We start from the raw sequence: 21492 nt of genomic DNA on the forward strand, positions 1-21492 counted from the left end.
TGCACATCACTGCTGTGCATGTACACACACAGGTCTGACGGCTAGGCCTATTTGCATGTAGGCAGAGTAAGTGGAGGAGCCCTCGTGCGGCTCCAGACAGCAGGCTCGTCGCTAAAGGCCTCTAGGCAGGGGCATGTGTGTACTACAGGACACGCGCTAGAGAAACACACTTGCAATTTATGGTGCCACCATCGTTATGCTGGGCAATATTCTCCAAGTAGGTCTGGAGGGCATGGGAAATTGAAACTGGATCCTGATCAAAAAGATTCCTAGAACTTCTGCATAAACAGTTGATAAACCACCTGCTTAAAATCAAAATGATCCCTCTTTATTCATCTGCCCTTCTGTGTGAACCCATGTCATTATGCATACATTTGGCATGTAGCCGGTCCCTGTAGCTGGTCTGAGTACCTGTCTCCTACCTTCTCCCTTTGCTCACTCAGTGTGCAAAATCACACATGCAGCCCGCCTGGCAGCCACCTTGCTCACCTGGTCCTGGAGCTCACATGCACATGGTGCCACTTATTTCCAAGGGATGAAACTGTCAGGGTAGCAAGCTGCCTACTCTGCTTTCAACTATTGGCCTCCTCTGGCCCCAGTATCAGGGAGGTTGAGCCATTTGCCATGGAGGGGAAATTGCAAAAGGAGACACTCCCCAAAAAGTTGAAGTATAAGGTCTCCAGTGCCTCACTCTTTTCCTATCACATCCATGCACCCCAGAGCGTCAGAGCCATTATCTGCAGTGAGTTAAACCGGAGGCACCAGGACACGGTTTCTATGGCAACCCCTGGAGGCTCTGATTCAGCTCTGAGTTAAAAATGATACCAAATGATTGGAGAGTGCAGGAGAATGCAGCCGGCAGCCTGACCCCTGTCCCCTCTGGTTTCTAGACTCTCAAGTCTAGCAGGAGCTAGAAGGTCCATATCACAGGGAGCAGGACAGGCACAGATTTCAGCTGGGACCACAGAATAGTCTTTAGGGAGACAAGTTCAGGTCCAGTTTTGGCCTAGAAATGGGTCTGCAGTTAGCACACTGTGGCCTGAGTTTAAAAAGGTGGCTGAGATGGCCCCTTCCAAATGCTGTAGCGGTACATCCTGAAGGCCAGCAGTGGTGCTGGTGTTTCCTCAGGCAGTAAGACAGGCTTGGACAATCTCTGCCAGACCCTAGCCAGCTCCTCCCACCTCTTTTGCCCCGAATCCAGCTTTGAGGGACAAGGCGCACCACCCCTGCCTGCCCCTGCCTGCTCTAGCTGCTGGAGCCCTTTCACATGGCTCTAGGCCCCTGGTGAGGCAGGACAGGACCTGTGGTGGCTGATGCTTGACTGCCCACTGGATTGCACAGCTTTGCAGAACACAGCTGGCTCTGAGACATGGAAACCGAAGCGAGGATTTATAACCGAAGCTGAGGGCTTCACGACACAGGCCTGACGGCACTCAGGCAAGGAGGCACCCATGCAAAAGACTCTTTTAGATACCAAGAAACTACCAAGTCAGGGCAGTGTGGGAGGGTCATTAGGTACTCTCATCACATTTGTGGCAAATGGCAACATGGGGTAGGAAGCTGGGGCTTAAAGAGAGGCAACCTGAGTTCAAATTCTAGCTTCATTAATTATTAGCTAGGTGACTTTGGGCAAATATTTTTTCTATGTCTCAGTTTCTTTATCTGTAAAATGGAGCCAAAAGTATCGGCTTCATTGGATCACCCTGAGGGCTGAATGAGATGCACCCAGGAAGCAGTTTCCGAGGTGCCTGGCACATATTGAGCATGCGTCCCGGGCTCTTACTTTAGGGTCTCAGTCACAAGCCCAGCTCTCTCCACAGAAAGATGCTAGACCCAAGGTGATGGAAGCAGGAAGTAGCAGAGAGGGGTGGTGAGGAGGTCTGGGTTGCAATCTCTGTCCTGTGCAACCTGGAGCAGATCTCTTAACCTGTCTGAACTTCATTTTACTTCCTAAACTCTTTTGGATCTAAGATTTTATGGTTTTATAACCAAAATGGCTTGGGAGGACTCCTTTCTCCCTTAGTCCCACATTTCACTTGGGAAAACTTATGGCCTGCGGGCTGTGTCACTTGCAGACCATAGGTAGGGTCCTCTTGCTATTACTGTGTGCCTTATTCTTGACATTGACTCACAGCTCCTCGACCATGGTGGCGCAAAGGGCAGCTCCTACCTGCAGCGATAGCTGTCTTCTTGTCCACCGTCACGGCCACAGCAGTGCTCGCTGTTACTACCATTGGCTGGCCTGGACTTTCTGGGGAAACAAAAATTGCTAAGTCAAGTTCTCAGTACCTGAGGAAGAGCCTGTGGTTGGGTAGTGATTGGGTAGGCTGAAAAGACAACATAAATACTAGGTGAGGGCATTCCTTGAATAAGTCGGAGTGAAGGGAGCAGTGTTTGGGGAAGTTGTTGCCATGGTGGCTCTGTTACCATCAACCACTGGTCTTTGCAGAGCGCCTCCTGAGTGTCAGGCACTGCCCCTCCTGTGCAGATCTGAATCTGCCAGATAAATACACCACAGCCCCTGCCCACCTGGACGATGCAGTGTTGTCCACGTCACAAGGACACTGTGAGTTTGCTCTGTCTCAGGGCAGCAACTGTCTGCTGGTTGTTGCCTCGCTTGAGCTCAGGGACACTGCTGTGACCCTCTCAGCACATGCTCCACTCAGAAGACTTGCTTTGCGTCAAATGATTCTTTCTAGCAGAAGGACAGGCTGCGTTCCAGGACTCGGCAGTGGCTGATCCTGGGTTGTCCTTCATCAGTCACATGAGTCAGGGTGACACTGACAGCCAGCCCCTCTGGAGGCCGGATGCCAGGGCTGAACCAGGCACAGAAGGCTGGCTAGTGCCTGACACCTCTGAGGCACTCCATAAATCCTGGTCATTGGTGGCCAACCTGCCACCACCACCCCGTTATCAAGCCATGTCTTTCGCTTTGCAGATGGTTGGTGTGCTTCTGGGATACTCTGCTGGGCTCTTGAAGGGCAAGGGGCTTGCCTTGAGCTGCCACCCCCACCTTTTCTAAGAGAATCTGGCCACCACAGGTGCAAAATTCACGTGGCAGTTTCAGCTCTACATTAAAACAGAGCTTTCTGGCTCCAAGACATGGGCTAGTATCTGACCTCGGGCTTTTTAATTTTCATCAGTCCAGGGACATGGCTTCGCTTTTCAAAGCATTCTTGTCCACAGGCCAATTTCCATTACTAAAAATTCCAAGAAAGGGGAAAAATTTTATCAAGTGCTATCTTGTTAGAATGTCTTTATATATCAAATGTTGCTCGAAACAAATAGGTCATGAGAAGCTCGTGTGGAAATTGTCTGCTATAGCAGAACTTAAATTAACCACTGTTTTCTCATATCTCTTTTGCTAAGCTCATCCATCGCACCTCGCTATAATCAAATATCCCACAGAAACCCAAAATTACTCTGATACTAGCAACTTACAATATGTAACGTTGTCCTTGATCCGAGAAATTTGCCATGATAAAACCACAATAAATACAGAAGTCAGCTTCCTCACCTTGCCTCTAGAAATGTCTAGAAGCAGGAGTGATGAGCCTGAGGCACCTGGGCATTGGTGAGACTGCCCTGTGCTGGCAGATTTCTCAGGGACTGGTTGCAAAGGATGGCTCTGTGTGGGCAGAACTCAGCCCACCAGGCCTCAGGCAAAGGGCAACAGAGTCAGCCTGCAGAGGCAGAGTGAAGACTCCACTCACCCTGGAGGTGACTCCTCCACCTCCTCGGGGTACCCACTCCCCATTACAATGAAGCTGTTGTTGTCTTTTCCCTTGGGGGAGAATGGAGTGTGCAGAGGTGTCCACGTGTATCTAAGCATAGGCAGGAGCTAAAGCAGCAAGCGAGGGTGTGAAAAGAGAGCAAGCTCCTGCCTCCCTACTCAACCGTCCCCCCTTCTGGGTTGCCAGCTTCCCTCTCTTCTCCTTGCGGCTTGGTTCCCCACCCACCGCCCTCCTACCTCACCGCCACAAAAAGCAACCCCAGCAGCCTTCAGGCATGGGCCCAGTGACAATGCGGGTAGGAGGGAGCCATCATCATGGACTGGGGGTGGGGGGCCAGAGCTTCACTCTAGAGAACCTCCCCAGGACCTTGCGGGAGCCCCTCCTTTGGGAGCCCTTGATCCTGCTATAGAAGGCGACAGGAAGAAAGAGCTGCCTCTTTCTGGCTCTGGGGGGCAATGTGGGGAGGGGACCATCACCTTGGCTTTGTGAGCCTCCCCTGTAAGCTTTCACTGGGCTTCCCTTCCTCTAACCCCTCCTGGCTTATACTTAAGGGGGTAGAACTTGGGTTTAACCTGGCCTGTGTGGCTCTCTAGCTGCATGATCCTGGGCAAGTCACAGAACCTCTCTGAGCCTGAAATTTTTCCTGTGTAAGAAAAGAATAACAACACTTACAGAGTTGTGCAGATTAAATGAGTTATATGCTCTAGAACATTTTGTAAAGCCTATTAGTGTTGCATTCAGTGAGGGGAACAGGCATGGGATAGAGAGGTGAGCTTAGGCACAAGGTGAAGAAGGAGTCAAAAGGACATAGAGGGGGACCTCCTGGGTCTCCCCAGCTGTCAGCTCAGGGAATTTCTCCATCAGGAAGCTGAGGATGGTTTTGGTGGAAGTGGTGGCTGGAGGGTTTTGGTGAAAGGACATTTCCATTCCAGGTGGACTCAGCTGAGTTCTCTACTTCTCCCTCTTCCCCTCCTCCCCTCCTTCTCTTCCTTCTCTCCTTTCCCCTGCCCCTCTCTCTCATCCTCCTCTCTCTTCCCCTCCTTCTCCTCCTCTCCTTCACCCTCCTTCCCTTTTCCCCCTCCTCCCCCTTCTCTTTCTCCTCCTCCCTCTCTCCCTCCCTCTCCTCCCCCTCCTCCCTCTCTTTCTCTCTTTTTGCACTCTGACCTGGACATGGATATTTCTAGGCCCTCTTGCTCCACTGTGCTAGGGTCAGTTTCCCCCAAGGTGACCTGGTGGAGAGCTTGCTCTGCTGCAGACTCTTGGACCCCTGGATGAGTCCCTTAACCTCTCTGGGCCATAGAATCTTTGAGTGTACATTAAGAAAGTGAAGCCTTGCATCCTCCAAAGTCCCTTTCTGTTCTAAACATTTTGCAATTTTCTTGGTGCTCTGTTAAAGTCACTTAACTTTTCTTGGGCTATTTTTCAGAGTGGGGTCTGGGGGTTGAGAGTTGGGTGCCTGCAGCTCTGAAACCTTTCCTGGGCCTTGGACGAGTAGGGATTTGGTAGCTTGGTCCATGGGACCAATCTTAGTTGCCACGCTTCCTACCCCTTGAGCCCCCAGTGGCCTGCCAGCCAGGAGGCACCCAATTATTACTGGGAGTTCCTGAGGAGCAGACGGGGAGCCCAATATTGCCCTTCCTGGGAGACCCCAAGGGAGTGGAGACCAGGCTGCTTTCTCTGGGCAGAAGTGCGATGGGGGCAGTGAACTTGGCAAGTACAGAAGTCCTCTGTTACTTTCATCTGGGTGGTTTAAGACATTTTCAAAAATAGATGTTTAGAAATAGAAGAATGTTAAAGACAAACTTTTCTAATATCCACCTGTTTGGACTTTGGGCTAGAATCCAGCTTTTCTTGACTTTTGGGTCAAATTTCTTCCTTTGTGCCATGCTGGATTTTTAGGGACCAACTTTGGCTGCTGGCTGGGAGATAAAATGATCTGTCCTATATTCAGGGTAGAGGCCAATTGTGTGATAAGGCATGAGTAAGCTTTCCCAAGTTGCTGACAGGTGTCAGGAAGGAAGGTTGGACCCCGAGGTGTGGACATTCTGTTCCATGTCTGCTCCTGTTTCCCACCAAAAGCCTCAGGAAGAGCCATGCCCTGGTCCCAGCTCAGCCCCAGGAGCACAGGGGTGCCGATCACCTGGTGCCTCTGCTGATTGGAGATTGAAGACAAAGCTGCCAGCAGGATGCTCAGCAGCCTGTCGATACCACAGAGGGAAGTGGTCCATGGTGAATATGCTGGCTTCATCCTCAGGAGTCAGGAACTTTCTGCAAGGAGAAAGATTTGGTACCTCCCCCTAAATCTGGGAATGTGTTCATCCCTCTTTCTTTTTACACAAGGTCATCTTGGCTGGGCCAAGAAGAGAGATTCATCTCTGCCTTGGTAGAGTTGCAGGTAGAAAACAGCCCCTAGTTTTACCCCACACAATGTTCCCCAGCAATTCCTGCCTTTTCCAGAATCAAATACTGTTGTACCTGATGACATATTAGTAGCTAGAGGAGGTATAGAGCCTGTATTGTGAAAGAACACCTTTGTTTTTTTTTAATGAAAACTCCTTTGCCTGCAGGGTTTATTTCTTTGGGATATAGCCTAATTTCCTTTTGTCTGGTTAATCGGCATGTCTGAATGGGGAAACTGTATAGTCAATTCTATCACTGCACTAATAGAAGGGCATAAATTCCCCCCAAATGGTTACTTCAAAAGTCATTGCCTCCAGGGTTTAGAATGCATTATGAGTTATCTTTTTTTTTTTGAACAGCTTTACCTTGCTAATTATGGTTTTATATTCCCTGAACACACAGCAGCCAGCAGAAGGGAGTGTTGATCCAGAAGCAGAGTGGGAGGCAGGGAGAAAAGCTGGTTTGTGGATTAAAAAAGACACTGTGGATAACCCACAAGGTGGATAACTGAAGTTTGATTTTAAGAGTGCTTGGCTTACATATTCAAAAGAAGCTCTCCTGCACAATTCCTGAGTGGCCAGGTGTATCATGGTCTAGGTGAAGGGAGACCTCTGGAGTTGCGTGGTGCCCATGCGGCCATTTGTGGTGGCTGTGTTTGTAAGCCAGGAGAGTCTCTCTGTATTGAGATTTTCCTCTTCCATTCATAGAAGCCTTTCAGAGAGGATTTAGGGAAATACAAAGGATGCTTTTATTCCCTTCATACTGCCAGGTGTGGTTCACCCTGTCCAACTTTGGCCAGCAATGACATGGGTGTCATTTTCTGTGTGGGGGTGGAAGTGTAAGCAGATGAGGAAGTACAAGTGGGTGGAGAGCGGGAGGGGTAGTAAGTGTGGGGAGGTCACTTCCCCACACTGCTCAAGGCCTTAGAGTGAATCTACAGTTTACCTACCAGATTTGGTCCATTGAGTCATTTGCTCTGTCTCTGACAGGGCCATGGAAAGGGTTAGCGAGACAGCGCTCTCCTCTGTTCACCTCTCTGGGAGTGAGGGGAAGTGGGTGAGGGAGAAGCAACTTTGTTTTCCTAGAAGGCCTCAGCTTTCAAGCAAGTATGGATCTGTCAGAGTCCTGGAAGAAGCTTAAAGATGGCACTCCGTGGCTGAGTGTGCTTGGATTCAGTGAGAGCAGCCATGTGTGGATGGGAGACTGTGAGGTGCCTCCTCACTGTTCTCCTCCAAGTGCCTGGTAGCCTCTGCCTATTTGAGTCTGGTGGTTTGTGGAGTGGCAGGTGGCTCTGTTCTCCTACCCCCACCCAGCACCCTTTTCTGGCTCCCATCCTCCCCTTGCTTCAGTATTTGGTGGGGAGGACACCCTGGCAAGCTGGTCTCCCAAAATGTAGGCTTTGCTGGGAGCAGCACTATTGACATTTTAGGCCAAATAATTGTGAGGATGTTTAACAGCATCCCTGGCCTCTGTCCACTAGATGCCAGTAGCAAGCCCCCATCCCCTAGCTGTGACAACCAAAAATGTCTGCGGACATTGCCAAATGTCCCTGGGGTGGGATGGGGGAAAATACCCCCGTTTTAGGGGATATGTAAGTTGTTAACAAAAAAGGGGACACAGCCAAATAATTTCACTTGTCACATAGACACTGGTCCCAGTGGGAAAAACAACTTCTGGTTTTCCCTTTACGGAAGTGATTAACCCTTCCAACTTTAGTCTCATCCACTCTCTTCTCTGACTGGGCCACTGTCCCTTCTTTCTCGGGGATACCTCCAGGATGCATCTAAAACCTGGTGGAAGAGTTACTTTTCTGACCCTCCCAATCTGCAAACCATAACCTTTCCACCCTCCTTGCATTGCTGGACTCCAAGAGTCAGCCTGCCCACATGCCACAGGAACACCTTTCGGGGATCCCGCTCCCTCTCCAGCATGACTCACTTGTCGGAGACCTTCTCGGAGCCTACAAATAAGCTGCTTCTGAGGAGGCCAGCCCGGGTGCCCAGGAATGCCACGTCCACCACCTGCTCGGACTCGCTGTGAAGCAGACAGAACAGGTGTCGTTATCATGCAGTGCAGTGACGGGACTAAGAAGAGGGCATTGGGGGCACGGGGAAGACCTGTGGGCCTCTCCTAGTTCTTGGCCTGATCTTTGGGATGGGGAGCATGAAATGGACAGACACGTTGCTTGCTCAGGGGGTTGTACACACATGCACTGGCCATCCTCTGTGAGCATCATGTTTGTTACATCTGGTTACCTGGCTCCCCTGGGCAGCATCTTCCCTTGTTAATGGGGTCTCTTGGGCCTCGGCCTTTCTGCTTTTTTTTTTTTTCTCCTAATTTGTCCATCCAGGTTTTAAGGGAGTTGGCTCTGGAGGACAGAAGGAATTCAGGAAAAGAGATTTTGTCCTGGAACCTCAGGAACAGGAACTTCTCATGACCGACACGTACATGACACTTCACAGCTTTAAAGCCCTTTTCACATGTTTACCTTATTATTGAATTGTGAAAGGAGAAGACACTGTCTACATCTACCTATGGGAACCCAGTGAACTTTATAACCTTGCCAGCAAGATTTGAGAAAGAAAATCCATTAGCTAGCTGGAGTGTAACTAGTTTTTCTTATGGTCTCAAAGCCATACTTCTGCCATGATGGCACCAGGGGTGGGAGTCATCACCTCTTTTTTTTTAATTTCAGCTTTTTTGAGGTATAACTGATATACAATTGTAAAATTTTTAAGTGTTCATCATGGTTATTTGATATATTGTGAAAGGACTCTTCCCATCTAGTTAATTAACACATCCATCATATTAGGTATTTTTATCTTTTTTGGGGGGGTGAGAATATTTGAGAATATTCTCTTAGCTAATTTCAATTATACAATACAGTGTTAATCAACTAGAGTCACGATGTTTTACATTAGATCCTGAGGCCTTATGTGGCTTGTAGTTTAAACTTTGTACTGACCTATCTTCACCCAACCAGCTCACAGCACTTTTCTTCTCTCTGTTTCTATGGGTTTGACTTTATTTTATTCTTTTATAGATTCTCCATATAAGTGATATGATGTAGTATTTATCTTTCTCTGTCTGGCTTGTTTCACTTAGCATAATGCCTTCAGGGTTCATCTAAGTTGTCATAAAGGGCAGGATTTCCTTCTTCTTCATGGCTGAATAATATATCTTCATATATATTGGACATATATGGACATCTTCTTTGTCCATTCGTCCAGTGATGACATGTTGTTTCCATATCTTGGCTATTATAAATAATGCTGCAATGAACATGGGGGTGTAGATATGTCTTCAAGATAATGGTTTCATTTCTTTTGGATAGATAACCAGAAGTGAGATTGCTGGATAGTTCTATTATTAATTTTTTGAAGAACCTCCAAACTGTTGTTTATAGTGGGTGCACCAATTCACATTCCAATTCACATTCCAATGGTGCACAGGGGTTTCCTTTTCTCTATATCCTTGCCAACACTTGTCTCCTGTCTTTCTGATAACACTCTAACATGTGAGGTGATACCTCACTGTGTTTTTGATTTGCATTTCCCTGATGATTACTGATGTTGAGAACTTTTTCATGCATCAGTTGGCCATCTGTAGGTTTTTCTCTGGAAAAATGTCTATTCAGTTCCTCTGCCCTTTTTAAAAAATCAGATTGTTTTATTGTTATTGAGTTGTGTGAGTTTTTAAAAATATGTTTTGGTTATTAACCCCTTATCAGATATAATTTTCAAATATTTTCTCCCATTTCATAGGCTGCCTTTTCATTTTGTTCTTTTTCTTGCTTGGCTAGGACTTCCACTACTATGTTGAGTAACAGTGGTAAGAGCTCCTTGTTCCTGATCTTAGAGCAAGAGCTTTCAGCTTTTCATCGTTTTTACTACTGAATATGCTATTAGCTGTGGGCTTGTTATATATGGTTTTTATTTAATTACTTCTAACTTTATTAATATTCACATGCCTAGCCCAATTTGCTGCAGGAGACTACCTAATTTCTCTTAGTACCTAGATTAGCGGTTTTAGTGAGTGTATAAGGTAGTCAAGCCTGACGCAGGGCTTGAACTACTGAATGCTGAGATCTTGATTGAACCAAAATCAAGAGTCAGAGGTTTAATTGACTGAGTCACCTAGGCACCCTGGGTTTTTTTTTTTTTTAATCAAGGCTCAGCTGTATGGCTATTAGGGTATCCCTAAAGGAATATTGTGAAGAAGGTTGCACCATGCAATATCAATTGATAGTACCTGGAGCTGGGTTAAAACACTTGGTCTACATTCTGGAAAAGCACCAAGGTCTGGAGATGCAGATGGGACTGGCTGCCCACCTCTGATGTTGTAGTAACCAGAATTTCCAGGGGTGGGCCCCAAGGGACTCTTTCTCTGAAAATCTGCCGGATGCAATTCTTTATTCAAAAGTAGTACGGAATAGTCTAATGAGACTCCTGCACCCATAAATTAGCTTCAACAATTACCAGTCTATGCCAATATTGTTTCATCTACAGCCTCCTGCAGCCCTCAGATTATTTTGAGGCAAATCTCAGATATCATTTCATTGATAAATATTTTAATTTCTATCATTAAAATATAAGGAATGGAAAAAATCATTAATGACATTATCACATCTAAAAAAATCCACAATTCCTTAATAGCATCAAATAATCCAATAATCCACAATCCTCATGACTTTTTTTAAAGCTTATTTGTATAAGAATCAGACTAGGGTCCATAGTTCATATGTCTCTTTACTTTTCTCATCTCTCTTTCTCTCTCTCTCATTTCTCAATCTCAATTTAGATATTTATTGAACTGTAATCCACTTGCCATACAGTTCATCCATTTAAAGTGTGCAATTAAACGGTTTTTAGTGTATTCACAGAGTTGTATGGCCATCACCAGTCTATTTCAGAACATTTTCATCATCCCCAAAAGGAACCCCATACTTGTTATCAGTCATGTTTAGTCACTTTCAACCTTCCTTTCTCTTCTTTCCCTCTCTTCTTCTCTTTGCAGTTTATTTGCTGAAGTAGGTTGTTGGTTCTGTAGAGTTTCTGCATTCTGGGTTTAGCTGATCATGATGCTGTGGTGTTATTTAGCATGCTCTCTTGTCCCATGTATTTCTTATAAACTAGCAGTTAGAGCTATGGGTTTGACATAGGTTTGAGTTATAGGTGGTGTGTTCTTTGTCAAGAGGCACACACTCTCTCATTGACGAGAGGTTGCAAGACAGGATTCTTCCTTATTTTATTTGTACCTGAAATACTTGATTAAAGATAGACTTCTCCTCATCAATATTTGGTTATCCTGAGATGCAACTTCTACAGAAGATCTAGGATAAATAATTGTCTCTCTGTTTACTTGCCAGTTTAGAATAATGAGTTGGTTTCCTAACATCTTCTGAAGATGACCAAAAGTCTTTTTTTCTCCCCAGTATCATTGTGAACACAGGATTTTAGCATACCTAATATGTTTTAATCCACTGCAGTTGTCATTGCTTTTGCTGCTCTAATTTTTCCACCTATAACCAGTGAGAATCGCTTCCAGTTGGCTCTGGGGTCCCACTGGCACAATCTCATTATAGTCTTCAGTAACTTCTTGCTTCTGGTTATGACAAGATACTCCTGGCTCATTTTGTACATTTGTCACTGTCTTGAAATCAGACATTTCTCCAAGGATCGCTGACTCATTTTAATAAGAATTTCTTTTTTTTTTTTTTTTTTTGGGACAGAGAGAGACAGAGCATGAACGGGGGAGGGGCAGAGAGAGAGAGAGACACAGAATCGGAAACAGGCTCCAGGCTCCGAGCCATCAGCCCAGAGCCTGACGCGGGGCTCGAACTCACGGACCGCGAGATCGTGACCTGGCTGAAGTCGGACGCTTAACCGACTGCGCCACCCAGGCGCCCCTATAAGAATTTCTTAATATGGACATTGAAAGTCCACAATCTGGGTCTGGGGTGCTCACTGAGGTTGGTCTTTTCAGTGTACAGGGCTAGGATATCCTTTTTGTTTCTTTCAGAGAAAATAATCATGAGTTCATTGATATTTCCAATTCGTATTCAGCAGTACATCTTAACTTCTTTGATTTAAAAAATTTGCATCTCTTTTTTTGTTTGTTGAAAACCTTGGTTCCTAATGACACTAACACAATACTATTTGCCCTACCCATCTATATAGTTTGAGAATAACAGTGCCAATGTTGTTTCTAGCAATGTGGTTATTGAACTCGGTTTATGATTTTATTTATTGTTTATGGTGTGTGTTTTTAAGTCCGTTGAGGGAATTAATCTATGTACAGTTATTTCATGAACTTGATACACAGGTTTATTTGTTTCTTTTGTTTTCAATTTTTTAGAGCTTATTTTTTATTTTATTTTATTTTTTTAACATTTTAATTTTTGAGAGAGAGAAAGACATAGCATGAGTGGGTTAGGGGCAGAGAGAGAGGGAGACCCAGAATTGGAAGCAGGCTCCAGGCTCTGAGCTGTCAGCACAGAGCCTGACGCGGGGCTCGAACTCATGGACTGTGAAATCATGACCTGAGCTGAAGTCGGGTGCTCAACTGACTGAGCCACCCAGGCTTCTAGAGCTTATTTTTTAAAATTTAATTTTGTTTTATAATGATATAAAGCATTTACATCGTTCCAAAGTCAAATATGCAAAATAAAGCATATTTATAAGCCTGTCTTTCACTCTCCCTAAAGTAACTTTTGTTTGCTTGTTTATTGTTCCATTAAACATATATGTGTACATATGTACATACATACATGTGTCTATGTTTATATATGTGTAACTATGAAAATATATTTGAATTTCCTCTTTTTAAATAAATAGTGGAGGTGTTATACACACTTTTCTCCATTGGTGAGACCATTCCATAACAGTTTATAGATTTCTCATTTTTTACAGTTACATAGTATTCCATTATGTGGATCTACCATGGTTTATTTAACTAGGCTCCTGCTGATGGATGTAGGTTATTTCCTATCTTTCACTAAACGGAGCTGTAACAAAAAGCTCATGTATATATCTTTTCCTATTTTTATTAGTGTATCTTTGGAATATGTTCCTAGAAGTGGTCTTGCTGAGTCAAAGTGTAAATGCATTTTTAACTTGTTAGATATTGCCAAATTCTTCTCCATAGCCCTTGAAACATTGTGTATACCCACTGACAATATACAAGAGCCTGATTCCCCACAGCCTTGCCGGTAGTGCATGTCAGCAAACTTAGATGGTTATCAATCTGATAAGTGATGAATATAATCTTGGTACTGTTTAATATGAATTCCTTTTATTATGAACTATATTGACCATTTTCTCATATATTTAAGGACTATTTGTATATATTCTCAGAACTGTCTATATACCTTAGTAATTTTTCCTATAAAGTGGTTGGTCTTTTACTTCTCTATTTTCGAAGTTCTTCATTTTTTGAGAATAAAAGATTGTAATCTTTTGTTTTTTAAGTTGCAAACATTTTTCTGGTTTGTCATTTATGTTTTCACCTTGCTTATGTTTTTATTTTTGCCAAATAAACATTTTTATGTTGTTAAATTTATCAGTCATTCTCTTGTTTCTGAAGTTTGAGTCATCATTGGGAAAGATTTCCTAATTCCTAGATTTTAGAGCAACTGGTTCATTTTTTTTTTTTTTAAGTACTTATATGGTTTCATTTTTACATTTAAATCTCTGAGTCATTTGGACTTTGTCCAGGTGTATGGTGTGAGGAAATAATACAATTTTATCATTCTCCAGATGGCTCTCAAATCAGTTATTAAAGAGTCCATTTTTTTCCTCTCACTGGTTTGACATGATGTCTTTGTCATATACTAAATTCCCACATGCATTTAGATGAATTTCTGGATTTTCTATTTTTTCCTCTTTGTCTGCCTTTCTATTCATGTGTCAGTACACTTCATAAATTACATGTTTTAATACCCTGGGAGCACAAAACTTCCTTTGTTGCTTTTCTTTTTCAGGAATTTCTTGACTATTCTTTCAAATAAACTTTATAATCAGTTTATCTGGATCCATAAAAATACTGATTACGTTTTTATTGGGGTTGCATTAAACTTACAAATTAATCTAAGGAGGATCAATGTCTTTGTGATGTTGATTCTTTCTATCCAAAAACACTGAATACTTCCCCATTTGTTCAAGACTATGTTTGTGTCTTCCAGGAGTGTTTTAATATTTTCCTTATGTAAGTTTTGGGATATTTCTTATAGTTTATACCTAGGTGTTTGATTACATTTTATTTTTTTCCCTCTTAAATATGAATTCTCTAATGATATTTTAAATTTAGTTTTGTTTTTATAGGTAAAGGATATTAATTTTTGGATGTTCATATTATAAACTATTACTTTACTAAATTCTGTTATTGTTTTACTAGCTTTCCTATAAATTCTTCTGGGGTTTCCAGAAATATAATCATATCACCTTCTTAGAGATAATTTACCTCTCCCTTTCCCTTCTCATTGCTTCTAGGTGCATTCTCTTGTTTGGTTGCACTGACTAATACCTTCCGACCTTGTTAAATAGTAATAAGGATATGGGAATGGCTATCTTAGTCCTGTCTTTAGTTGAGAGAGCCTCTAGCCCCGTTCAGATGTTGACTTTCATGCTTAGGTCAATTTTAACTTCATTGATTAGTTTTTTAAAACATGCATGGATATTAACATTTGTTCAAATATCTTTCTGCATCTATGAGAGTGATTATATGACTTATCACCCTAGCTTTATTAATATGCTATTTTATATTAATTCTCCAGGTCTTCTTTTCTAATATACACCTTGGTTAAGAATATTTATTCTTCAGTGTTTCTCAACATTAAAAACATCTCTGGCTATGGGGCACCTGAGTGGCTCAGTCGGTTGAGCGTCCGACTTCAGCTTGGGTCATGATCTCACAGTCCGTGAGTTCAAGCCCCGTGTCGGGTCTGTGCTGACAGCTCAGAGCCTGGAGCTTGCTTCCAATTCTGTGTCTCCCTCTCTCTCTGCCCCTCCCCTGCTCATGCTCTGTCTCTCTCTCTCTCTCTCTCTCTGTCAAAAATAAATAAACATTAAAGAAAAATTTTTAAAAAATGTCTCTGGTTAATCTCTGAACTTGGAAAGATGAAGATCATGCCCCTTCTCTCCAAACCAGTGATCCAATCCCCTGACTGCCTGGTTTGACTCCAACTTCACCTCTTGTGAGGCATATGACCTTGGGCAAGTTGTTTATCACACCTTACCTTGGTTTCCTCATCTGTAAAATGGGGATAATGATAGTACCTACATTGGAAGGTGGTTATGAGGTTAATATACACTAAGTACTTAGTGCCTGGCCTGCTATATTCTTTTTATTTTTTCTAGCTTCATTTAATTTTGTATATGTAATACATTTACATGGTTCAAAATTATACCAAAAAGTTATAAGTTATACAGTGAACTATTTCCTATTTGGACTTTCATAGACTTTATACACACACATGCACGCATGCACACACACATACAGATATACTGTTTTCCCTCCTTTTTATAGAAATGGTTTCAAACTGTACACAGTAGTCTGCATCTTGCTTTTTTAAATAGGTGGTTGTTTCATACAAAATTCTATTCTTTTCTTTAGGAGAGCATTAATTAACTTGAGTGTCTTAGGGGAGCTTGACATCTTCATGATGTTAACGTTGAATCTTCCTATTCAGGAACAAGGTGTAGTCCACTGTATTCTTAACCTCATTAATATCTTGTACCCTCCCAACACACATGCGTGCACAAGCGCACACACACACACACACACACACACCATTCATTTCTTTTTTCTACCTATTCACTAAACCTGATAGCACAAGATAAATATCAGCAAAGGGAGTGAGGAAATCTAAGGCACTGGTAAAGGCCAAGTTTGTACTTCATAGTGTCTTGACCTTATGTGCTGGAAATTGGGTCCTGCTTGAACCACTCTTTCCAGGGTACTTGGCAAACAGGCTTACACAGCTACAGACCAACCCCAAGAGAGAGGTGTTCTTGGAACGGGGCTGCTGCAGTGTGGGTGGGGGATCTGAGCTATGCCGGGGGGACCCACATTTGGTGCTTTTCCAGAGGGGAGAGCAGCAGCACATGTGGGATGTGGAAGCTGTGCCAAGTCCCTGCTTTACTGGGGCCCATGTGAAGGAAGCTCTCACTCCTCCCATGTCTGCCCACTGTCATCACCTTCATCTTGGACCCAGTTTTCTCCTGAGCTGCCAGCCAGGAAGTGGGAGGGACCCTGACTCAGCCAAGGGAATCCTAGGGGCTGGAGCTGCTTCGCTCCACAGAACCCTCAGCCCCACCCTGGACTGACATACTCAGAGGTGTTGAGAGTCATCGCTGTCCAGTAGGCTTCCATGGGGGCCGTCACCACCGCATCAAGCAGTACCTCCCGCACCAGCTCCTCATCGCCTGGGGACAAAATAAAAGGAGACCAAACCACTTATTTCCTCTATGATGTTGAATACAGCTCATCCACCTTTGTAAGGAATCCCGACTTCAGGGAATGGGATGTGTCTCATAAACATGTATCTGGGACACATAAAACCATCTATGTGAGCTTGAAGAAATCATGTCGTCTCCCTCAGCCTTCACATCCTCAATCCCAAACAACATGTGAGCAGAACTGATTTCTAAGGCTCTTCCCAGCTCTGGTATTCCGTGAGATTAGAATCTCTCAGGGACATCAGATCTTGCCCTGAGCCCAGGCTACCTCTCCTTTCTGCTGCCATCAGTCTGCAACTTGATCATCACCCTCCCAACACACTGGCCTTTTGCCAGTTCTGTGCACGTGAATTTGCTTCAGAGCCTTTGTGCATGCTGTTCCCTGGTCTGGATGCTTTCCTCCAACTCTTTGCATGTGTGGCTCTTTTCCCTCTCTCTTTAAAAAAATTATCTACTTTTATTTAGGTGAAATCTATGTAACATAAAATCAACCAATTTAAAGTATACAACTCAGTAGCATTTAGTACATTCACAATGATGTGCAGTCATCACCTCTGTCATCACCCCCAAAACAGACCCTGTACCTGTGAAGGCACTCGGGTCACTCTTTTTTATCCTCAGCATAAGTAACACTACCTGACAGAGTTGGGCGCTCTATAGGATCCCATACAGTATCCTACTCATGGCACTTACCACAATCTGGAATAACCTACACCTACACACACATGCTTGCTTCTTTGTTGTGTGGTTTCTCCACTAGATTACAAGCTCCATGAGAATAAGGGCCTCATCTGGGTCATCTCTGTAGCTTCAGTGCCTACCCCAGGCATGGCACAAAGTACATGCTCAGTACTGATTACTGATGGAGTGAGTGCACAAATGAGTGCCCTTCTGGGCCTGCATGGAAGCAAGGTCCTATCTTAGGGGTGACATTTGTGTGTCCCTCTTCCAAAGAGGAACAAGAAGGACCCTGCTGAGGGTGTGGCCCTGTGGTTTCACCAGTTGCATCTGTGTTGGGGAATTTAAGTTTAGCCTGAGAGCCAGGCACTGGAAAACTCTCACAGACCACAGGCTACAAGATGCCATCTGGCCAAATGCTCTCCTTTGCTGAGATGAGGACTTTAGAGAACAGAGCATCAGTATCAGCTAGATGGTAGTAGGGACAGATCTAGGGGCAGGCTGCTGATGCCCTTACACTGTGTGAGTGTCTCTTTGAAGGCTTAACAGTGCCCGGTGAAAGAGGCTTAAAGCAATCTCAGTCCCTGACATGGGGACACACTCATGCTGTCACAGTGCCAGGAACTTAGACAACTTTGTGGTCCCATAGGGAGGCTAGTTCTGTCTTTTTCTTTGAAAATCTCCCTGTTCTCCCTAAGCCATGGGTGAGTTCCAGGGATAAGGCTACTTGGCAGTAAGTAAAGTCCTCAGTGGCTTAGCCATAAAAAAGAGTGAAATCTTGCTATTTGCAACAATATGGATGGATCTAGAGAGTATAATGTTGAGTGAAATAAGTCAGAGAAAGACAAATACCATATGACTCCACTCATATATGCAATTTAAGACGCAAAACAAAGAAAAAATAGGCAGACAAAAACCAGACTCTGAAATTCAAAGAACTTGGTTACCAGAGGGGAGGTGGGTGGGTGATGGGTGAAATAGGCGATGGGGATTAAAGAGTACATTTATCATGATGATCACTGAGTAATATATAGAGTTGTTGAATCACTATATTATACACCTGACACTAATATAATACTTATGTTAACTAGAACTAAAAAAAGTTGACAGTGATAATGAATGTGATAAGATGTCAACAAGTCAACACTTAAAAAAAACCACACATCGAAACCTTATCCATCAAGGTTAGTGTATTTTTTTTGATTTCACTTAAATTTCTTATATTATTTTTGATAAATGGCATATTAAAACTCACATGTAGTCAAATTTTTAAAAAAAGAAAAAAGTAGACAAAACATAAGAGACTCTTAAAATACAGAGAACAAACTGAGGGTTGCTGGAGGGGTTATGGGTGGGAGGATGGGCTAAATGGGTAAGGGTCATTAGGGAAGACACCTGTTGGGATGAGCACTGGGTGTTATACATAAGGGACGAATCACTAGATTCTACTCCTGAAACCATTATTGTACTATATGTTAACTAACTTGGATGTAAATTAAAAAAATAAATAAAATAAATAAATAAGTAAAGAAAGAAAGAAAAAAAGAAAAAAGAAAGTCCTCGGTGGGCGGGGTCAGCACTCACACTCCAGATCTGGGTCCTCCCCTGTCAGGAAGCGGACTATGGCCTCCAGCTGGCTGAGCTTCCGATGGTCTGGGTCGATATCTGTGATGCAGTAGATCCTGGAGCCCAGGAGAATCAATGTTACCTCAAGAAAATTCCACCTTTCTCCTTCCCATTCTCTACTCTTCGTGAACAGCGAATTTCCCACTTACCAGTCACTGGCTAAGGTCAGATCTGGGTGAAGCAAGTCATGCAGGCCTGAAACCAGAGTTCACACTCAGTACGGTGCTCCTCACTGTTGTGAGGATGTGCACCTGAATTGTTTACAAACAACTGCCAGGAAGCTTCTCTAGGGAAGGACTGGGTTTTATTCTTCCTTGTTCTCAGCTCGGAGTAGGGACTCAACCCATAGGATGGTGCTGGGTTTGTACAAATCATGCCTTTGTCCATGTTGCTCCTGCTTCCTGAAATGCTTTTTCTTCCCATTGTCTTGTGTCCAAATCCCACCTATTTGGATCTCTCAAAGAGCTGATACTTTGAAACCAGTGGTTTTTGCTTCATTGTCTGCATTGTACCCAACTGAGTTAAATGGCCAGTCAAAAGTAGAACTCAGAGATGGGCCAAGTTTGTTTTGTGTAATCTCTGTAGCCTCTTGCTGTACCTACACTAACTGTGTGTTCAGTGTATGTTTGTTGATTGAATGAGTAAATGAACAATTGCCCTACTGAGCACCTACTCAGTCCTCAAAAATAGGTGCTCAATTGAGGTTTGTTAAATTGAAGAAAGGATGATAGGAATGCCAAGGGGAAATTTGTGGAGTCATTAAAAGGGGTACTGGACTGACATAGACATAAGGCAAATAGCTACAGGGTGATGCTCCTTTCCCCACAGTAAGCCTGGTTGAGTCCATAATTCCAAGTCCTTGGATCACTGGTTGGTCTCACCCATGGAAGTTGGTCTCTGTCCCCTGCAGGAATGTGCCCTGAGAATATCTAAGTACAGAAAGAAAAGTATAGGAAGAGAGAATGCACCATGGAGGCCCAGGGAGTTTGATCGTTTTGGGGACAGTGGAAGACAGGGAAGGAGTGTGGTCTAATGCCATGGATGTATGCTGTGAAAGGGTGAATGCAGGGGTCACATGGGAGCATGTGGCTGGCCACAGGGGGTCTGCCAAGGACAGCTGCTGGAAAAGTGACATTTACACTGGGACATGAAGAGTGGGTCCAAGTTAGGTGGGATAAGAAGGTGGGCACTGGAGAAGAGAGCATTTCAGGGGAGAGCAAAGCACATGGGAAGATCTTAAAGCTTAGTGCATGGAGAAATGACCAAAAATAGAAAAAAACCCCAGAAGGCCATTAAAGGTCGTTTAGCAGTGACATAATCTGATCTGGCATTTCTTGATGGATCTCTCTGGCAGAGATTTACAGGAAGAGAGAGGCAGGGAGACCAGTTGGAGGCTGCTGTGGTTATCCAGGAGAGAGGTGACAATGACTAGGGTGGTGGCAGAGATATGGAGACATGAGATGCACTCAAGAGATGATAAAGGAAGAATGGACAGAATGTGGGTGTTAAATGGAACTGTGACCAAACCATCCCAGGACTTCCTGAGATATCCCTGAATCCCGAATATTAGTTTTGTTCTCTCAACGTGCTCAGGCAGCTGTAAGTAAAGAACAGGTTGGGTTAGGGAAGGTGGGGACCTTGTCCCCCATCCTTCCCCACCATTCCTTACTGCCCTTCTCAGTTCACTTCCCATTAGTTCCCTACTATGGGTTCAGCTGTGTCCCCCCAAAAAGATATGTTGAAGTATGAACCCCAGTACTTGTGAATGTGACCTTATTTGGAAATAATGTCATGGCACGTATCAAGTTAAGATGAAGTCATTAGGGTGGGCCCTAATCCAATATGACTGGTGTCCTTGTACAAGGTTAAATAGAGAGACACAGATGAGAAGCTACACAGATGGTGAGGACAGAGACTGAAGAACTGTAGCTTCAAGTCAAGAAATGCCTGGGGCTATCAGGAGGTAGAGGCCAGGAAGGATCCTGCCCTGGAGGTGTTGGAGGGGGCATGGCCTCCAGAACTGCAAGAGAAAGCATTTCTGTTGTTTATGCCACCCAGTTGGTGGTACTTTGTTTTGTTAGCCTTATCCAACGGCTACAGATTTGCTCCTTTACTCTTTCCGGCCTCCTTTGTCATGACTTAGGTGAAATTCAGCTTTGTTCAAAGAAGAAACATATCCCTTTGACCTACCTCTTCTGGTCCACCAAAGCTTTCCACAATGGCAAGTCCCAGGCTTTGCCGGCTTTGACAACCAACTGGCAGATCCTGCAGCCCCGGCACACAGGACACACAGACCCCTCCTCACCAGGCAGCCTTGCTCTGAGAGTTTGCTCAAGTCCAGGACCTGGGAGACTCTGGCTCTGCCCCAGGCTGGCCCTGCTCAGTGTCCTAGGAGAATCCATTTTCCTCCCACACTGCCCACCAGTACTGGGCACAGACCCACCTTCTTCCACAGTTGTGTTCCCCAGGAGGATGTACTCTCCATGGCCCCGGGACAGCACCACTCCCAGACTATGGGGAGAACAGAGAACACAAGTGCTCAGCAGCATCAAGGGCCAAGCAATGTCCAGCCTACTTCCTTGGCCTTCAGCAACTTG

General features: G+C 44.2%; 1 protein-coding gene across 5 annotated transcripts in view; it reads right to left on the reverse strand.

The window, feature by feature from the left end:
• CACNA2D4 (calcium voltage-gated channel auxiliary subunit alpha2delta 4) overlaps positions 1-21492 on the reverse strand; it is a 113095-nt gene that overhangs the window by 41518 nt on the left and 50085 nt on the right. For all 5 annotated transcript variants that reach the window (XR_009265983.1, XR_009265982.1, XR_009265981.1 and 2 more), the window contains 7 exons: positions 21339-21406; positions 19045-19090; positions 18854-18951; positions 16465-16558; positions 8073-8168; positions 5875-6002; positions 2171-2251 (listed from right to left, as the gene is read on the reverse strand). Coding sequence is in view for 1 of the 5 variants with exons in the window: in XM_058744169.1 (XP_058600152.1) it covers positions 2171-2251; positions 5875-6002; positions 8073-8168; positions 16465-16558; positions 18854-18951; positions 19045-19090; positions 21339-21406 (611 nt within the window). In the remaining 4 variants the exon portion in view is untranslated. The remainder of the gene's footprint in view (positions 1-2170; positions 2252-5874; positions 6003-8072; positions 8169-16464; positions 16559-18853; positions 18952-19044; positions 19091-21338; positions 21407-21492) is intronic.

The sequence above is a fragment of the Neofelis nebulosa genome, chromosome 8 (assembly GCF_028018385.1).
Source record: "Neofelis nebulosa isolate mNeoNeb1 chromosome 8, mNeoNeb1.pri, whole genome shotgun sequence".
NCBI lineage: Eukaryota > Metazoa > Chordata > Mammalia > Carnivora > Felidae > Neofelis > Neofelis nebulosa.